This window comes from Dromaius novaehollandiae, chromosome 14 (assembly GCF_036370855.1).
Source record: "Dromaius novaehollandiae isolate bDroNov1 chromosome 14, bDroNov1.hap1, whole genome shotgun sequence".
In the NCBI taxonomy this organism is placed as follows: domain Eukaryota; kingdom Metazoa; phylum Chordata; class Aves; order Casuariiformes; family Dromaiidae; genus Dromaius; species Dromaius novaehollandiae.
Window position 1 is genome coordinate 19,778,403 of NC_088111.1, and position 21,012 is coordinate 19,799,414.

Sequence of the window (21,012 nt, forward strand, 5' to 3'; positions counted from 1 at the left end):
CCCAGCATTTCTTGGGTCAGGGGTTTTGGCAGCTCCCACATCCCTCTGAGGGAAGTGTCTTGGGAGGCAAAGGAGCTCACCTTCCCCATCTTCAGGTCGCTCCCTTGCAGGTGGCCCTGCCTGCCTGGGCCTAGGTGTCAGCCCTGCCTCACACCACAGCATCCTCAATGCCGTCAGCACGGCCTCTGGCTTATACGTGGTAAAACCTGCAAGAGGGAGCCAGAGATTTCCCTTTGCCTTGGACACGGACCATCTCACTAAAGGCTAGACCTGAGAATAGGGAATAGCAGCAACCTCACCTGCAGCAAACCACGGGGAAGAAATCCCCCAGGGCCTTCAGTCAACTGGGCTTGCCAGCCCTTAGCAGAGGGTTCCTTTGGCAATGTCCGAGCCAAGGATATGAGGCTGAGGCACTGTCTCTTCTGAGTCATGAATGGAGGATCTCCTCACTGCGAGACTGAAAGACTACCGCAAGTGACAAGCAGACTCTAATGCCTGAAACAAGGCACTGACACAAGCCAGGTCAGTACTGCGTGCAAGGAAAAAAGTGTGAGGACTGGGAAAGGAGCCCCTTTCTCTGAGAAGGAACCGAAAAGGAGCTCCCAAACTCCCAGGAATTTGGGAGCTGTTGATCCCCCTTCACACCAAGATGTCCTAGACAATTGTTAGTGAGACGGCACCAGACATGCACTTTGCATTTTTCATCCCTCCGCGCTGTAGCAAGAGTGTCCTCCCATCACGTACTGACATGGGAAGGAGGGAAACCACAGCCTCCCATGCAGGCTGGGTGTGGGGGAGTAGAGAGCACCGAGCACCCTCAGTCCCCAACTAGCAGTGCTTGAAGGTTGGTGAATCAGCACTTGCCCTGTCAATCCCAGTCCAACCCAAAAGCCCATTCCCTGCAAGAAGCGCCAGTTCTTCACAAGACGTACCCCACTTGTTAGCCACTTCTCCCTATAGGGCTCATTTTATTTTTTGTGAGGATAGCTGGCTGTTCTATGCTCACTCATCCCAGCCTGTGCTGCTCCCTCTTTCCTTTCATTAGATCCAGATATCACAAAATCTATCTATGAAAGGGTTTCTGTGGAGGTATAGCAGGAGCCAGCAGGAGAGGGTTCACTGTCAGGGGGTTCCTCATAGACAAAGAGATTTCCATCCTTCCTCCAGGGAATGAAATTCTCAGCTTCCCTGTAGAGGAAGAAGCAGGTACATTCACCAGTCAACCAACATGGAGGTGAAGATAGAGGGGCTGGTCCAAAAGCAGCCACCCCAATGGCCTTAGCTTCCCAAGCAAGCCTGTCCAGCTGAGTGGGCACTCCCCTTCCCCTGGGTGGGAGGTCTGTGGGTGACAGAGGAGGGTCAGCAGTGCCCAGCCCTGGTCACCCAGCCTGATGCTGCGGGGCCATCCTGGGACACAGGCTGGACCTTGCTCCTCTATACAATGCTGTGCTGGTGCTGTTAGCCATACTGAGCTGCTCCACTATGCAGCCTGCTTCTTTCCGAGAGTGGCTGGAAATACAGCTTGGGAGGGAAGGTCCAATGGCAGGAAACTTGACTTCTGCACTGAGGCATGAAGGCACAGAAGAAGAGAGAAGGATCACAGAATACCCAAACCAAAGGGTTTCTGGGGTGATACAGCTGAAGTGCAGAGCAACAGAGAGGCTGCTATGGGTGTCTGGGACCTGGAGAAGACTGCTTTGCCCTGGAGACTCCCCATGGAGCCTGTTGCCAAGGGAGAAATAGCCTCAGGAGGCCCCAGGGTGGAGGTGAGTGAAAGGAGCAACATCCTGGAGATCAGGCCCAGAGTAGGGTAGGCTGGTGGGTCTGGCAGAGGCTTCCCACAGAGGGGATGAGTCAAGTCCACAGTGCCAACTGCCATCACCGCACTCTCTGCTGGCTGCCGTAGCAAGGCCAGCAGCAATGCCAGAGCTGGGAGGCCTTCTCCAGCGAGCCTCTGTGCAATCAACCATCTCCCAGCCCTCATCTGAATGCTGCTCATCCTAATGAGCCTCCTGCGACACATAGTGCCTAGAGAGCTAGTTCCAGCTCTGTGTGAGAGGAACCAAGTCCCTTTTGAAGTGGAGCAGTAAGGAGCATCATGGCTCCCATCTGCTCCCAGTATCTGTGCCAGCCCAGCCCTGCTTCTCCACACACAGCCCTCTCTGGGCAGGTACCACATAGGCAGAATGCATTCAGGGGTGGGGAAATGTGCCACCAGCATGGTCCTCATGACAGCTCTTGATGCCCCATCCCCTTATGGCCCTTCTGCTTCAGCAGCCTCCCGCCAGTGCCTGGCCTCTCTGCAGCCCCAGCTGTGTCCCACACAGGGGTTGGGAGACACCCATCCTCTGGGGTCTGCCAGGAGAAGGTTCCTACACACCTGACCTGCTCAGGGTTTCACCAAGCTTTGCACAGAAGTGTATTTTTTTCAGTAAAGGAAGGCAAAAAGGGAAAAGCAGCTCCCTCTAAAGCCTGTACAGTCAGCTTGGTGGGTTGTTTTTTGAGTTTTTTCAGCTGATTTTGGTTGGTTGGGTTTTTTTGTTTGTTTCCTCCAACTGTCCTTTTCTGAGGGGAGCTGAGAAGGGTATTAGACAAGCGGAAACATAAGACCAGAGGAAGAGTCAAGAGGAAAAAGTTCAATAAGTGATTGACAACTTGGGGGCCAACAGGCAGGGAATTCGGTAACACACTGCCTGCAGCACCCTGGGCTGGGGTGACAGCTGCCCTAAGGGCAGGCACTGTTGCCTGGGCTCAGGCCAGGGCTGCAGGGGGTTTGGTTGCTGGGAAGGACAGAGCACGGGGCAGGGGAAGCAAGTCTAAGCTGACCTCCCTTGTTCAGTTTGCTTGCAGAGGGACAGGCTGGAGGAAGTGAACAGCTGTCTTGGCCTACTGAGCTGGCATAACTCAGGTAAATAGGCTGATGGCAGAGGCCCACAGTTTGACCTTCAATATGTTGCTGTGTTGTTGTTAGGGATGCAAGTTTTGCTAAATAAAGCACAATAAGGTGTTATGGAAAAAAAAAACCTGTAGCTGGCAGAAATAGCAAAACTAAACTTATAGAAGAATATTTGTCCACCAAGTCCCTTCACCAATCAACAAGCAATAGCTTGGAGCAGTCCACCAACCAGTAAAGATCAAACAATCTGGCAGACACTTTCCACCTCATAAAACTCATCCACCTCAGCTCAAAGTGGGGTGGCATGACTCTAGCTTTGGGGACCACTGAGCATGGAGGATGCCCAGGGATGCCTTGGCCCAAGCTCATATGGCTGGAACCAACATACTCAGCACCCAACTCCTCCCAACCACTATCAACTGAGTTGCAGCCATTCAAGCTTTCACTACTACAGTCACTACGAACAGCCAAGACCTAGCTTCAAGGTTCAAACTTCTCAGCATCCAGAAACCATCCCAAGGCCTGAGCAGCTGTGTCAGGGCCAGCTGCTCCATAAGGGATAGGGAGCTGAGCACTGAGCATGATAACACACTAGCAGTGCACGGCCCTCATTGTCGTGGGGCCCCATCCACAGTACCCAAGTGATGGGAGCAGGGCAGATCCAGATACAGCAGCCATGTTCAACAAAGAGTCCAGATCATCAGGCAAGTTTGTGGTCATGAGGCAGGCCTGAGGTTAAACCAGGAAATTGATCCACAGGTCAGGATCAGGTCTGGTGGGAGTAACCACTGTCAGAAACAATCCAGTGATCTCCAGGCAGATCAACAACTACGAGGCATATCTGAGGTCAAGCCAAGAAATCAGCCTGCAGGTCAGGGTCCAGATCAAAGGGGCCACAACTTGGTTTGGGCATGGCTGAGCTGGAGACTAGTACCCCTACAGCTCAGCTCAAAGAGAGACTAAAGGCCCAGACCTGAGCTTAAATGGAGCTTGCAGGCCCATAGGCAGGCCATGTGGGTGGAGGCTCCAGGTGAGGCTGATCAAGGCCATTAAAGCCTGTTAGTGCCCTCAGGGACCTGACAGTCGGCTCTGTGGAGCTGGATCCACAGATATCACATGGCATTTTGCCTGTAGTGTATTACCTACCAAGCACTACCCACCAGTAGTTCAGTTCAACTCAGTTCCCCTCCTGAGGAGAAACACTGATTTCTAGCAAGTCAAGCCCTATACTACACCTCAGGTGTCAGAAAGCTGATGAATGCTGTAGGGTTGAGCAATACCACCAGACTGAGAGGAGCTCCCCTGGGGTTTGTACCCAAGTTTACAGGAAGGAACAAAACTGGAACTGATGATTTCTCTTGTGATACCTGTAAAATAGTATCTGGAGGGGCTGCAGCAGAAAAGAAGAAAGAAAAAAAACAGGAGCCCCTATCATCTTCCCACTTGCAGTTCTTAGATATTCTCTGTATGTTGATGATGGCACCTGAAGTGAAGACAGAGAGAAGCTGACTGTGAGAAGCCACAGACTAGGAGGAGCTGATAGTTATAAAGCATTTCTAATGCTGCCTGCCAGTTCTGCATCTGTCAGTCCCTCACTCAGTGCTGTACTGTTGGAGGTGCCCAGCTGTCAAGGGAAAAGAGAGGATCTAGTGTGTGGTGACTTCTTCTGTCATGAAATGTGGCTGAGTTTTGAGCCTCTTGATGGGAATGGAAAACATCTGATTTTCAGTAAAGTAAGAGAGTGCAATTAGGCTTGAGCTAGGCAAGCAAGAGGTAAGGTTCTAATCTGTAGTGCATATTTATGAGAACATCCTGCTTTCTGGGGATACACCATGGCTTGCTTGGCTTCCATTCCCGCAATTTTCATTCCCTTAGGTATAGAAGAGCCCTTCCAGATATCCAATAATATCATTTAAAATACCAACAGGAGCAATCTAGGGAAATTGTCATTCAAAAAACAAAATGTCCCTAAATTCTTCAGACAGAGAAGTGGGCCAAACTCCTCTGAGCTTGGCAGGCAACCTGGACATGAGTGTTCAAATCTGGGCCCATTCAGGTTCTTGGAACCAAACTTAGTGAAGACGTGCTGGCTTCCGATGGCATGTGGGGCCAGATGTTCAGCACAGTTGAATGTCCGGATACCAAGGGCTCTGATGGGAGCTACCAGTGCTCCTTTCTGGGCATAGCTGCAAAGCATCTTCTGATCCCTGCCTGCTTTGGCAGCTCTTGCAATTTGAGGCGGCTCTGAGCTAGTGCTGTCAGGAGTGGCTGTGTCCAGCTGAAAACTGGGTTGTGCACTGGGATGTCACTCCTGTGACTGCTGTAAAAGCTGGCAGGGACACATTGCCTGAGGCTTTACTTGAAAGGCAGCTGAAGAAGCAGGTGGGGGAGATTCTGCAAGGAGGAAAAGAGGGAGCTGGGAAGCTGGTGGAGAAAGTTGTGATGCTGCAGCACCTTGGGAAAGATTTGCTTTGTAGTCTTTATTGATAACATCTGTGAAAGGATTCTTTTTTCTTGGCTGGAGCTGTACAGAGTCCCTCCATCCAGACAGTGGGGAAAGGAGGAGAAGGGCCAAAGGACAGGGAAGAAAAATCCACATTTGCACTCAGACAGTGTGGGTGTGCCTCCCTGAGCCTTGGCCTGTCATTTATCAACTCTTGGGAACACTGCCCTGCTTTGCTCCTACCCTAAGTAGAGCCTTTTTAGACAGGACATCTTCAGGACAGGGCTGCCTCTCTCTTTCCTTGCCTGGGGACCTTTGCAGTTCCATCAGAGATGGGAAACCCAAGAATTTTGCCCTGTTCCTGCACAGAACTTGCAGCCTTCACTGAGTGCTATTCTGCTGCTGTTCTCAGTGTCTCCCTGGCTTGTTTACACCCTGAGCTACTGCTACCTAGCTGACTGCAGCATATGCTTCTCCAGAGTCATCCTTCCTCAACAAAGGTACGTCCAGAAGAGGCGGTGGCATGGCTGATAGTTTACATTCATTTCACACCATGTGCAGCTGAGGAACCCAAAGGCTCTGGCCAGATCCCGGTCTGGGGGGAAGCGTGGAGACAGGTGTGTGATATTTCAGCCCAGATGGTTTCCATGGCAGCTTTTGCACGTTGCATGCAGTTCATTGTGATGGAACCAACCCTCTTCCAAGCCCTGAAGTTTCCTGGCTGTTTCCAAGTTTGTACTGGGTGCTTAGAGCACCAATTTGTTAGCAATGGCAGTATTTCTTTGCAGGGGCAAACTGTTTCTTGTCACACCCAGTATGGAGATATCAACTGGGGATAGAAACTGCAGGATGTCTTTCAATTTGTGCAACAGTACAGAATTGCTAAAAGCCATCATACAGTATATTCCCCTATTGACCATTCTTTCCTCCTCATCTTCAGCAGTTGTATCTTCACTGTTACTAACAACTGTTCAGACAACTGAAAGCACCAGAGTGGAGAAAAAACATCCTTGGTACGAAGGCCCAAATCTCCACCATGACATAACTAGCCAGTGTTACAGAGGAGATGCTGTCCTCTTAGGCTGTTGCTGTCTGTTGCCATATGGGCTGAGGTAACCTTTGTACCTCCCCAGGATGACTGAGAAGGAATGAGTGAGACCTGGCCAAGGATGGGGGGAGGCAATGAAGAGCAGAGAAGAGGAGTTTGCACATCTCAGGCAGGAAGCGTGGCCCCAGCCGGAGAGAAAGGCTGTGAGTGCCACCATCCCCGAGGAGAACAGTCTGGTGGCCCAGGAGCTTCCTGCAGGGACTCAGCCTCACAGCCCAGGATCTATAAAAGGGCAGAGGCCTGGCACTGCCAACAGGATCTGTCTTGCTGCACGTGTGAAAGCTGCAGACCACCACCTGCGTCAGGGACACTGCCCACTTTGGGAACCCCTGCCCTCCAGGAGCCTCTGTCCTGGCTAGCTGGGCACTGGCACACACAGGGCTGAGGTAAGCAGGATTGTATGTGTGTGAGTCTGTGCATTGGTGTCTGAGTGTTTTCCCCTAAATTCTGTACTTTTTGCTCCTCTACTTGGATCAGCTACTCCTAGTAAAACTAAATTGAATGTAGCTTGTATTAGGCTAGTCACCCTCAGGGTAACATCTGCAGGAAGATGTAATAGATCCAAGTCCTAACTGCTAGCAGCCAATGAAAATGCTAGACTCTCTTTTGCTTGTTCTTTTGTGCTCTCTACTGTCTCAGGATTTACTTTTTCCATAAAGATCAAAACAAGCGAAAGGTTTTCTTTCTTCAATAGTTGATGCCAGCATTTGAGAACGTGAGCATGGCAGAGGGACTGCAGTGAAAGAGCTCTCCAGAGAGCAATCCCATATTTAGGATATCACAAAGGAAGTCAGGTGCACTCAGGCCTCAGAAGGAGCTTCCCAGTGATGCTTGTAGCTTTGCAAGCCTTGTGCTTCTTAGAGGTGAGGGTGTTGGGCCATTTCAGCCTCACTATTCTCTAGCCAGAGCTACTTCAGTTCTCTGGGCCCCATTTGCCCTCTCCTCTCCTCTCCTCCAGATCCAGAATGTGTGTGTCTTCCTCCTCATGCCTGAGTGTCTGTGGTCTTGCCCTGACAATGCAGTGCAAAGTGTGCTAATCAAATGAGAGCCCCAAATCATTTAGTGCTAGAGAATGCCTTACTAAAAGGAAAGACAAGTTAACATTAAAATCCCTTTCCAATTAAAGCAAAGGGAAGTGCTCCCAGGGAGTTACAGTTGTGTATGTGTGAGCACATACACAGGCACAAGAATGAATACCAGTTCTGTAGACTGCCATGTTATGTATCTTTAGGGAGTCACTCTCTGAGCAAGGCTATCCCAATTAAAAGTGAATGAAAAGAGGGCCAACTTCCAAAAACAGTAAGGGCACCACATTTCCTTGCAGAAGTCAGACAGCATGCCCTGTCATCATCAAATTCTGCTTCCAGGTAAAACTGCTCCCTAGGGATAAACTTGCAGAGGTGCAAAGCTTTACTTTAGCAGCCTTTGGTAAGCTTTAGAAGTAGCCCACAAGAGTTTAAGAACAGGAGATGCTGGTGACCTTCCAGGATCATGGCTGGCTGTGGGAGCAGGACAGCTGTGTCCAAGGTCGGTACATAGTGTTACCCACCTGCGAACCCTATTTGCAGGTTTGGCCAGGGAGAAGATATTGAGGGGGAAAGCAGAAGCACCAGCATGCCTGCACCTCCCACTCAGCCATGCAGGCACCAAATTGAGCTATCAAGTTGTGCTTTTTTCTTCTGTTGAGTTTAACAGCTGCTGGGAGCTGTCTGTGAGCCGTCTGTGAGCCTTTGTGGTTTGAGGAAAGGTCATTTCATTTGGTGGGCAATGACAGTCCACACTCCATGGACAGGTCTGAACATGCTAACGCTCTGAGTGGCCTTTTGGTACCACTGCTGGTGCAGGGCTACCATCTTTAGATAGTCCTTCTTCTTCAGGCTGAGAGCTGGGGGATGATTGTATCAGGTATGCTGTACCTGGGATGTGCACAGGGGATGTGACGCTGACCATTCTCTTCTTTTCGCAGGCACAATGCTGGGACTAAAGCAGAGAAACAGAGAAAGGCAGTGCACTCTTTTAAGGCAGCATGTCATAAGAAACCAGCCTTTCCGTGACTACAAAGACCGGCCTGCAACGCTACAGGGAGCGCACTGAGAAGACCCTGAACCCTGTGTACATCTCAGGTAGTCCTGTAATATACATTGTTGTCATTCTCAGTAACAGGCCATAAGCTTTGCACTGAATTTGCAAGTCCTCAGGCTCATCAGGCTTTGTCTGTCTGAACTCTTCTTGACCTGCCTGTAGTTTTGTTTCACTTGGTTTAGGTACAACAGCAATTTCTCTAATTGATCAGGTACCCATGGCTAATTTATTTTACTTTTGTTTATCTTTGTGTAATACAATGACAGTTTTATATAGCTACTAGTAACAAACAGTTATTCTATGTAGAATGAGACATTTATGACTAGCTCAATGATGTAGCTAGAGAAATACAGGCGTAGCACGATAGCAGAGGCCTTGAAAAATGCAGGCACAGGATTCTGTAGATAGGGGTACAGGCATAGGATGATAAGAGATGGGACCCATGCTTGGGACTGGAAATCCCACCACTATAAACAACTAATGGTCAGTTAAAAAAGATACAGATCTGGAGCTGGACAAAACTGGTTTCTGGGGTAACAAAAGAACAAAAATAGTATCTGACATGCGTAAAGCGCACTATATATAGTAAATTCAAATGTAACAGGAACTGTACACAAATCAAAAGAGATAAAGGTGTGAACTGCACGTTACATTAGCAAACATAAAAATGAACCTGAGTGGATTCTGGAGGAGGAGGAAGAAACCATCAACACAAACATATTCCTTCTGGTGAAGGACTCCACAGAGGCTGACAGCTTGCCATAACACCCCTACCACCACCATAATGAAACCACCAATCTTAGGACCCAGAGGAATAGTGCAAGGGTGAGCATAACATCAAGAAAAGAGGTAGAAATTAAGAAGTTTTAACTGCATTATTCTTTTCTCTTTTCCTGGACTAATAATGAGTCAACTCTTAAGATTTTACCTATACTAACAATAAATTCTTGGCTTTACTTTTAATATCAGGTCTCGCCCATAAACAATTTTGAGCATAAGAAACTGGTGAGCTGTGTCTGGTGATGGACAGGCATGAGGGAGGCAGAGTACACATCATGCCTGCAAGCACACCACAACTGCACTGTGAGCCCCACTCTTGCCTCTCTGGAAAGCAGCTTCCTTTCCTGAGCAGAGCCCTGCCGATTCCTTTCAGGTGCCGATTTGATAGGGAGTTTTCTTCTCCCTCCCACCACTTTTGCTTCCCTCCTATCACTCTTGCCCACCTTGGATTAGCCAAGAACTGATAAACATTGGTTTTGTCAAGTTTCTGTACTGGAGCAGTCCACACACGCAGGTACATGCCAGTACTTTTTGTCTTAATTCAGATCTGATTTTGTGCTAGAGGTGAAAGAGAGAATTCATCAGGAGAAAGAAATGGAGGTGATCGCTGCTGTGATGCTGTTCTTTGATCACAGAGGTCTGGGCTTGGGCTTTCTAAATGCACTGACAGCAGCAGGTTTTTTTCCGCTTACATACCTGAATGTGTTGGTCTCCTCTGCTTTTCCCTGTTCCCTGCCTGCATGCCCAAGGGAGATCATTGCTTACAAAAGGTGCTGAGCTAGCCATTGTGGAAAGCAAAGCCTGGGGGTTCTGTTATTTGTATTGAGAAAGCTTCAACTTCTTCAGCGTCCTTCTTTGCTCCGTTGGTCTGAAACACTGAAGTCTGAGAAAAGATGTCAAATTGGACTGACCAACGGCTGCTAGAGGAGTTACAATCTTTTTATCCATTACTGCTGTATTCCCTAGAATTTTGACTTTGCACTGAGAACTTGTTCCCCTACTTCCCTTTGAAAGAACCACAAAACCCTCAAAAACTCCAGAACACTGTTGCTTGCCACCTGAATACTGTAAACACAAACATCTTCATTTGTCATGGGGAGATTTGCCCTATCCAGCCCTTCAATTGAAGTAGCAACTATTTCAGAGTATGGACTTATGCCCATTTATGTCAGACTGATGTAAACCGTGAAGTCTCAAGTTTACAGTTTAACTGTCATTTCTGCTATGCCTTTAGGTAAAGCAATAGGAGGCCTGAAAATCAGTGTAATCTACCTTTCACTCTCAGGGATGCAACTTTTTGGGAAAGCTTGGGAACTTTCACTCTCCTTCCCAGTTGGACTCTTCGTTTTGGGAACAGGCAATTTCAGGTAGACCACACTGCCATCAGGCTAATTCACATGTTGGGATGGGGGTGTGGGGTGTTCAGCAGGCTGCTGCCCAGGAGTTCCACTTCTACCATCCTCTACTGGCCGAGAAATGGGATGACACAGAAGTCTCTAAAACACTTGGTAGAAAAGGGCCTGCTAGACTGTCTGGAAGACGACAGCTGGTGTACATGTATGTGCGTGTGCACATGCATACGTGCACACGTGTGTGCATGCACTCTGCTTTAGGCAGTTCCTGCAGCTAGGCATGACACCCGTCCCTTTGGGAAAACTATTCCATAATCCACCCAGGATGTAAAGTGGCATTCCTGTTATTATAAGGCACACATTGTCCTGCTGTAGGATCTCATCAGACCAGAATAAAAGATACAGGACTGGGGGTGGGAAGGGGAAGGGTGCTACATCCCGAGAGATTAGCAGGAAAACTCACTGTAGGAAAAGGAAACTCTCATGAGTAGCGACTGGAACAAAACTGACTAGGTGGAAAGTAAATGAAGGAAGAGATTAAGGGATGCAGAATAAGGAGTCATTTATAGAACAGATAAAGCAGCTGCAGATATCGCCTTGTTTGCTGAAGAAGGAAATCAGCATTTAACCATCAGTGGTGATCACCAGGTTCTTCTTTCAGAGGTGGAAAAACTTCTCCCGTCTCTAAAATTCTGTCCCCCTAGTGGAACCAAAGAGAGCGTGGTGAGTATTTTCTCATACATGAAATATATTCCTTTTACACAGTATATTCTTTCAATTAAGCTCTAACTGTCCCCACTTCCAGACAAAATTCTACTTCAAGTTATTCAGAACACTCTTAGCACCCACTTTCATTCACTCAACATTTCTAAAGATGTTGAAACAACATCACAGCCATATTATCTGAAATCTGTACTTGCTTTACCCTTTTCTCCTTTCTTTTCAGATGCAGCATGGAAGCCAAATGTTTTAAAGAGAATATTGCTTTAAGAAGTGGATTTACAAGACTGCATAACAACATTCAGCAAGGTATGACTTTTGGTAAGTCTCAAAAATAATCTCCAAACCCCACATCTTGCGGTACCTGAAGAGCTACATAATCCCTCAAAATCAGTCCGATGCCTGATTTCTACTTGTTAAAGGTTCAGGTGTTGTCTTGGCCTAGTGAGCTGACATAAGCAGAGTAATTAGGCTGATGTCAGAGGCCCACAGTTGGACCTTCAGTATGTTGCTATGCAGTTGTTAAGAATGTAACTGTTGTTAGATAAAGCACAATTAGACAGGTGTTACAGACAAAAAAGTGTAACTGGCAGAAAGAGCAGAACTAGGCTTATACAAGAATATTTGCCCACCAACTCACTACCCCAATCAATGAGAAACATCTCAGAGAGGTCCACCAGCAATCAAGATCAAACAACCCAGCAGATACTCTCCACCTCAAACTCATCCACCTCAGTGGTCAGTGGCCTGACTGTAGCTGTGGGGACAGCTGAGCGTGGAGGGCCTCCGGGGATGCCGGGGACCAAGCTCACGCAGCTGGAAGCAACAGTCTTAACCTACTCCTCCTGACTACTGAAAACCGCCACTCGGCATGGAGAGGTAGAGATGACCAGTTTTCTGCATCTTTCTATTGTTCTATATATTAATAATCACATTTCCGCAGAGGCATTAAACATCCAAACGCCTTCACATAGATCCTGTTATTGCATAGTAATTAATCCATGCATTTAGTCTGTCCTGACTTAAACCACAGCAGGCACACAAGTTGGGCTTGCCCCTTTTCAGAGCTGAAGGCTGCAGCCAGGGGTTTCACCAGCACTTCAGCTCCCTATAAAATTGGGCACAAGCAGCAAACTGAGAACCAAATAGGAAAGCTTCAGGTTTCAATAAGCTCTTTAGCTAGTGTCCTCTGTATGCACTTCTCCAGAGACAGAACCTTCTCCGTTCACTATGGGAGATCCCATAAAGGAAGTGAACGTTTGTGTTCCCTGCCCAGGATTGCCACATGCCATCAGCCAGGTACTGAAAGTTAGTAGTTACAGAAGGAAGGTGCCACTGAAACAAGGATTGACCATCCAGTCCAAGGGGAAGACGAAGAGTGCTCAGAAGCCCTGTAATCATTCCGCAGTGTGGTTTCAGGACAACCTGTCCCCAGTATCAAGCACATCCTTTTAGACATGATCCCTGCAGGCCTACTGCACAAACCTGCACCTTTTCTCCCCAAGTCACCCCTTTTTCTACCTGTATTTTATGAAGCTGGCAGATAAAACAAATACTAACAGACTTACCGGAAATATCCGTGGATTTGATTCAACAGCACCATACGGCGTTTTCTGAAGGGGGCAGGCAGGAGGAAGGGAGAAGGAGATCAGGAGGGAGAAAGAAAAAGGAGGATTACTCAGATGATGTATGAAAGACTTCCAAAACATGGAACATGACCCTTCTAAAATACTCTACAGAGTAAAGGGCACATTAGGCCTGCTTCTTCCCACAAGATAAATAAATACCTGAGGCTAACCAAATCATAACTCTCAAGCAAGACATGACTATAGAAAAGGAAGGTCTCTCCCATCACCAATTTACTGTCCATTTCCCTTCCCCACATCAGTAGCTGCAGTCTGGTTGTCGCCAGGGTCACCATTTCTCCAGGAAAGCAACAGTCACCACTCACAGCTTTCCGGCTCACAAGAAGGCAGTACAGTGAAGACTGGTCATTGCCATAAGAGATCATAAAACATTTGCATAGCACCCAAAAAAGGAAAAACAAACGATGAACAGGCTGTGAGAAGTCACCCTACCCAGCAGCAAATGCTTAACGAATCTGCTCATAAAATCCCCTGTGACTGTTGGTGTAATTTGCCCCTCTCTCTACGAGAAAGCTTCTTCCAGGTCTTCCATGGATTTCCTTCATGTTCTTTTAAGCCCCTTCTTCACATCTTCTCTACAGGAAGCATGGATTTCACCCTCTTCTGCCCAGCTAGCTATCCGTTACATCTTTAGGAGACTATTCCCCCCCGTGGGTTTTTTGACTGCTTAACTCCAGGTCCTGCCTCTCCTGGCACCGCATGTTGAACAGACATTTATCCATCAGGGAAGGCGAGGCAGGCTGCTGAAGCCGTCCTGACCACCTCAGGCAACGGACGCCAGCTGCTCCGTTTCCGTGGGAGTTTGAGACCCGCCTGCACGGCTCCGGGGCCGCGCTCTCCATGGCCGCCCGCCTCCTCCCGCCCGCGCCGGGCTGGCAGGGCTGCGGGCGGGCTGGGAAACCCTCCGCAGCAGGGAGCGCACCCGCCGCCCGGGGAGCCAGGCCGGCCGGCCCCGCCGCGGAGCCCGCACCTACCATGACGTGGTACTTGACGTAGTAGAGGACGATCGTGGCGGGGAGCAGGACCCGCGTCACGGCGAAGGCGCCGCCCTGGTACGCCCTGAACACCTGCCGGCGACAGGGACACGCGTCCGCTCCGGGCCGCCCCAGCGCCGCCTCGGGGCGCCGGGAGCCCCCAGCGCGGCAGCCGCGCCGCCGCGCAGGGCCCCGGGCTCCCGCCGCTCACCTGGAGCCGCCACTGGCCGCCGGGCTGCAGGAAGCGCTCCCAGAAGGCGGCCACGGGCCCGAGCTGCCGCCGCGGCAGGACGGGCTCCCGCTCGCTGAGCTCCTGGTCCCGCAGCCAGCGGCGCCGCAGGGCGCGGAGCTGCTGCAGCCGCAGCTTCTCGTCCGCGCCGAAGCCGCTCATGGCGCCGCCCGGCCCCGACCGCGAACGGGCGCCGTGTCCTTGGCGACGGCGCGCGGCGATGACGCACTGCCCCGCCGCTGCCGGCTGGGGCGCGCGGCGATGACGCACCTGCCCCGCCGCTGCCGGCTGGGGCGCGCGGCGGCGGCGGCGCTGGCGCTCCCTGGCGGCCGGCGGTCTCGCGGCAGGAGCGCCGCGAGGGGGCGTGGCGCTGAGCGCGGGGCCCCGCCCCCGGGCAGGCGGGTGGCGGAGGAGGGCGGTGCCACCGCCCAGGCCCCGCCCCAGGCCCCGCCCCCAGCTCCGCCCCAGCCCCCTTGTCGCAGCCGGGCTCCGGCTGGGCGCCGCCGCTCCCGTTCAGCCCGTGGGGCGATGCCGGGGGCGTTAAACGGCGTTTACGCCCGAGCAGCGGGGAAGGGCTCTGCAGCGCGCATGCGTTGCGGGAGTTGCAGCGCGGAGGGGCTGCAGCCTCGGTGTCTCACCTCTCCCTTGCGCTTGCCTTTCCGCGGGAGACTTGCAAAGCTTCCAGATTCCCGTTTATTTCAGCGGTCGTTGAGCACGCGTGTAAACCCCAGCAAACATCAATGCGTCCTGCCCGCTGCAGCGAGGGGGCACGTGCAGCCGGGCGAAAGGAGCAAGTGCTGGGTTGCTGCAAGGGCCGAGGGTTTGCTCGCTGCGACCAGGGTGGAGGAAACCCCGAGTAACCTGGCCTGACCTCCTAGCTGACCCTACTTTGGGTGGGAGATTGGACACGAAACCTCCTGAGTTATGAACCTGGACTAGCTTTAAAAGGAACAAATACACAAGAAGGGAGAAAAAGGAACTTTTTTTGTTCTGGTTCATGTGATTTATTCTCAGTGCTTGCCCACAGATGAGGTGAATTGTTCCTGGAATTGGTTCTCTCTCTCCGCAGGCCGTGAATTTAGGTACTTGCACGGAAAGGCTTGCCTTTGGTTGCCCTTGGCTGATATGTGTATTTGGTCACATGAACCCTACCTCTAATTCCGGATGAGATGGTGAGACTTCTCTGATCGTAAGAACAGAGTTACCCTCTGCTGCTGCCCATCTTTCTGCAGAGCAGAGGAAGGTCCCGCTTTTAATGATGGTGCCTCAACAAGGTGCCTGACGCTGGCAGCATGTTCTCTGCATTCGGTACAACAGGCAGCTGCCACCTTCCTCTGGTAAGTTGTTCACGTGCCGGCAGTGCGGGATTCTCACAGCAGTTGCTTCTTGCCCCTCCGAAGGATGCGGCAGTGAACGGGCTCATTCAAACCTTCCCCCCTTCGGGCAGGCTCCACCTTTGGTGGCCAACAGGCAGTAAAATACCGGAGTCGTGAGGCCACTCAGCTTTATTATCAATATGACGTGCAGTTACCATCACTCAGTGCTTATGCTTGGAAATCTCTGCAGCTCCCAAGCTCCTAGACAAGCACATCGGCAGAGTGCCCACACCCTAGCTACGAGATCGCCACAGAGGACCGGACTCTAGAACAGACATCCTCTCTTTTTCTCTCATTTTGTCGTATAGTAACGGGATGGGATGTATACCTGCCATCTTCTGGAGCTGCATTTCTTGGCTGCCCTTTTCAGAGCTTCCTTTACCTCTGTATTCCTCAAGCTGTATATAAGGAGGTTGGTCGGGGGCTCACAACAGTGTGGAAGAGGGATAACCTTTCGGTGAGGTGTCTGGTGGTCCTTACGTTTGGTGACAGATACAAAAGCATCACAGACCCATAGAAAATTGTCACCACAGTGAAGTGAGAGGAACAGGGGGGAAATGGCTTTTTGAGCCTTGTGGTGGAAGGGATTTTCAGGATGGTGGTGATGACGTGAATGTAGGATATCGGTTAATGCAAAAGGAGGCAAGGTCAATATAGCAGCCACAGAGCTGATAATTAACTCTAGCTAATAGTTTTTACAGCAGAATAGGTTTGTTATCTGTGATGATTCACAGAACAAGTGGTTGACCTCTTTGGAGAGCTTTCAGGGAAACAAGTTGGAGGTCCAGACATAGGTCCCTAAATCCATACCAGACCCCCTTGGGCCTCCTCTTTGAACTCCAACCTCAGCTCTACAAAAGTGCAGGTCTCCTGTTTGTCCCCTGTCATAGCTGGCAGTCTCAAATTGATGACTTTGATTCCTTAGGTGAATCTAAACTGGCATTGGGCACCTGACTCACTTCCTCACCTTTCAGCCTGATGTTAATTGCAAAGTGATGGTAGAAGAAATCACAGCTTTAGTAACAGAGATTTAAAGTCACAATTGCAGAACACTTTAAGCTAATGCATTTTGGAGGTCCTCATTTGTTCCGAAGGGAGACTGCAGTGACTATGCATTTATATTATGGGCCTTCATTTAGTTATCCCCCACCAAGGTGCCATTTGCCAAGGTCAAGAGATCCTCATGGTGCTGGCAGATATACACACTCCTTCTGGCATCCAGGCAGGAGGCCTAGTTTTTCCTCAAAAAGCACTAGATGCCTATGTGTGGGCAGCTAAATCTGATCTAAAGTGCCTAAAAGAGAGGGTCATGAATCTCACCCAGCTTGCTTCCACCGCCTTTGGGAGCTGTGCTCAGATGAAGTTCCCAAGGCCAGTGTCTGTAGCTTGTGTACAGTGCTGCGTGGAGGAGCTGAGTCCTGCGCCCTTTCCCCCGACAGTGAGAATGGTAACTCGCTCCAGACGACAGCCAAAGCAGGAGCTGACATCTCCACGGCTGAACTATCAGGATATATGGGATGGAGTGTGACCATGATCTGAAGACACCAATGCTGATGTAGCCTAAAGGCAAAGGAAACAGTAGGCTATTTCTTATTGGGGAGGGAAGTCTCCCCACAAGATGCTCATGACTTTGAGGAAACAGAAATAAGAAATGTCTTTCTAATTTTTGTGTTTCGTAAAACAGCCAACTGTTAACAGCTGAGGAACCCCATTAGCAGCAGTGTATGAGAGATGAAAAGCCATGCTGAAAGAAGGAAAAATACCTTGGAAAAGGGAAGCATTTTCCAAGCAGCTTGACTTACTTATCCCCCCCGAGGATATTCAGAGAGCTGGCAGAAAGAAGTGTTGCACTGGCCTTCAAGGAAGAGATGAAAGGACTATCAAAGGAACTGTAGCTCTGTCAGCTTAATTTCAGATCCTGAGGAAATACTAGAAAAATCAGAGACAGAAGCAGCTAGCAAATACTGAACCGCAGCCAGCAAGGATTGGTCCTGTCAAAGCTCTTCCAGAGAGGAAAGCAAGTATCGCAAAAATGAAGGAGCAGAGATAGGATTCCCCTCTCCTCATCTTTGACCTCAGCAATGTTGATGCCTACCTTTGATCATGTTGTTTCAACTCCCTTGGTAGCTGGTAGTGAGAAATAAACACTTGTAAGGCATAATTCATCCCCCCTTGAAACTGATATTTGGATGAATAACACAGCTGTCTGTCTTCAGTAAAATGAATTGTATTCAGGAAATCCCTCTTTCCATTCCTTTGCTGAAAGTGGGAGTCTACAGTACCAGCTGAGACATGGACATCTGCAGTCTGGGGAGATGAATCATGACTTACTAGTTGAAATGACCAGCTTAGAGGTGGGTTTCAGCTGCAGCTCTGGGCATTACATTTAGATCAGTTCTGGTCTGGACCCCTGTACACACGGTGCCTGCAGAGATGCCCCAGGGTACCTGAAAGCTCTGCACAAGCAGCGTGACTGGAGGCCAGGACGGATTCGTGTAGGTGTTGGAAGTGACTGTAGATGACGATGTTTGTGTAAAAGACTTCCCCCTCGCTTCATTCAGACGGCCACCTCGCTGGACTCCTGCATGGATCAGGGACTGAACTCCTTTACCCCCCCATCTGCTCCTGGTGCCTCACGAGATGCCCAAAGCATTCCTGCCTGGCCTCCAGCCACCACTCCAGGGGACACAGGTTACCCGCTTGCCCTGGGTCATTTCTACCAACCCATCGCAGATGCCTCACGCCTGCAAATTGGCAACACTCAGGGAAATGAACACGTGTGTGTGTGTGTGTGCATGTGCATGTATGACTTTACGTGTGAACATCAGGGATAAAATTCTCCATACACGTTACCTCAGCTAATCTAAATTGTGAAGTAGCACAACGTGACTCAGAAAATAAGCCAGCTTTAAAACAGTGTGGTTTGGAATATGTTTCTGTCTTCCAGAGAGATTATCCAAAGTCCCTGCACAACCTTCCCTCATACAGCTATCTCCCTTTCGGGGACAGCCTGTCAGGTGCTGACCATCCATCCCACAACACTAGATAACCTGAGGCGACCGCTGCAACTGGCACAAAATTACCTGCTTCCTGAAATGTGCATTAGTACATCCGCGGCTGAGCTCAGCTCTTCTACACTGCAAACATTACCTGCTCTATCTGCTGATTTCCATACCCCAGTGCTGCTGACGCTGTCATCCGGGGTGGACAGAATCTGAGTGTTTGTTTTGCTTTGTTTTCTTTCCTTCTGCTCGCTTTATTGATTTTAGATATCTCTTCTTCCAGTATTCATCTCAGTGAAACGGAGACATTCCTCAGCTGGGGACATGTGTATGAGAGATGGATTAGTTCCCCAGCTAGGGTAAATGTCACTTTTGATTTGCAGGCTTGAGGTCGCTTTCATCAGCAGCAGAAAGCGCATGCTCTGAAATAATCAGATCTTTTCCTCATTTCATTCCTTGTGCCTCTAATCCAAGGAACGATACAAATCCCCAGCTGAGGACCATGCTAACGGGAGTGTGTTGGGAGGAGCAGGAAATTCTTATTGGCCAAAAACTCGGGCTCTCTCCCCACCACCCCGCTCAGCTACCTGCAGGCCTTTGACGCTCTCTCTTTAGGAAGCCTCCTCCCCAGTTGCCCCTTTATACAGTGGGTGAATTGAATCACTTGGATATCCCTCTGCCACGCTCCCGTCTCCGTTATCCCAGTGCAGCCAAAGTTTCCATTTCTCTGTGAGTGTGCCGGGGTGAAAACACTGTTCCTCATCCACCTGCACCACAAATATCCCATGACACCCACATTACTGTCTTCCCCATCATGAGCGAGCAAGGATCCTCCTTCTTCTCCATCACCATACACAATTGCCAAGACAGGTATGACCATACCATAAATGACACCAATTTTTATGCACCTAGCAAAGGACCAGTATCATCACCTCCATAACCTCTAAGAAACTCCCATCTCAGTTTCTTTTTTTTCCCTCTTTTCCCCCCTTTTTCCATTTTTTTTCCTTTTTTTTTTCTCGTAAGACACAGACCTCACCTATCCCATCACTGAATTATAATACTTATCCTTGAATTGCTGGAGGTGGGGAAATATTAAAACTCTTTTGTACTCAAGAGATGGGACACATCTGAATACACAGAGATATCCACAAAGTGTTTTTTTGGTCTGAGCTAGTCCCCCAGGACTCCCAGACTGTTCAGTGTTGAGTTGTCCATGAAGACAATCTTGTCTGGGGCATGAGTCGTCTCATTCTAAGGTCAATACCTGAAGCAGCTCAGATGCTCCCCAAAAGGGACTAGGTCCATTGGGCGTGAAGGGAGACAGCAATGCTTAGCTCAGATACAGAATTCCACTTCCATTTACGCATATATTAGGTGAGATGAATCCTACCCTGAGGCTCCCTGTGTAAGAGGTGACGAATGAGGATGGTTTGAGGATGATGCTCATCTCTTCAATAAATAAGACCTTGGAAGATGGAAGTGATAACTTCATAATGGTGCACAGCTTTCAGCCAGGACACAGGCTCCTCAGATGAAGACTTTGTCTCTCCATTGTCTTCAGAAGCTGTTTTCTACATCTGTACAGCTTTCTCTCTCTGGAGGAGAGAGAAAATAGAGGAAACAATGGTACTGCATGAATTACTATTCTTCCTTTTCTGTTTTACACAGCCCAAAGGGCTCTTCACTTCTGTAGCCTTCATTGCTCTCAGCTCCCTAAGTGTCCTGTCATCTAGAAAAGAGCCTGGAGAGTGATTCATGTGTTTGCTACAAGCACAGGATGCAAACCTGGCCTCCTGCACGCAGCCTGCTATCCCCACAGGACATTTACTTTCTTTCATCCTCCAGACAAAGCACAATTTCTCTGTATGGCTCAGCTGTAATCCAGCTCTCCTTAGGGCTTTCTATTTGGAAACCTAGACATCCTCCCTAAACTTAGTTCTTGGCTTGCCCTGTTGGTGCAGATCTCAGAGACATGAGAAACACCAGAGGGTGATCTGTATCAGAGCCCTGAAGGCACTAATAGGCCTTAATGGCCCTGACCAAACTCACCTGGGGCCTCTACTCACACCCTTTGCCCATGGTTCCATTTAAGCTCAGTTGTGGGTCTTCAGTCCTGACCTAGCTATGTCATAGGAATATCAGTCTCTAGGTCAGCCATAACTATGCCCATACCTGGCTATGGACCCCACTGATCTGGACCCTGATCCACAGACTGACTTCCCAATTTGATCTTGGACCTGCCTTGTCACTGTGGACCTTCCTGGTGATCACTGGACTGTGTCTCACCCTGGTTACAGTTACCAGGCCTGATCCTGACCTGTGGGCTGGCTTTCTGGTTTGACCTCAGCCCTGCCTCATCACCATGAACTTGCTGGATTATCTGGACTCTTACCTGAACCTG

General features: G+C 49.6%; 1 protein-coding gene across 1 annotated transcript; it reads right to left on the reverse strand.

Annotated features, from left to right (window-relative positions):
- Window positions 1-8,736: 8,736 nt before the first annotated feature.
- NDUFB6 (NADH:ubiquinone oxidoreductase subunit B6) lies at window positions 8,737-14,483 on the reverse strand. Its single transcript, XM_026100445.2, has 4 exons — window positions 14,213-14,483; window positions 14,002-14,094; window positions 12,950-12,994; window positions 8,737-11,361 (listed from the first exon to the last, which is right to left on the reverse strand). Exons 1-4 carry the CDS (start codon window positions 14,390-14,392, stop codon window positions 11,293-11,295), a joined length of 387 nt encoding a protein of 128 aa, XP_025956230.2. The 5' UTR covers window positions 14,393-14,483; the 3' UTR covers window positions 8,737-11,292.
- Between the last annotated feature and the right edge of the window lie 6,529 nt (window positions 14,484-21,012).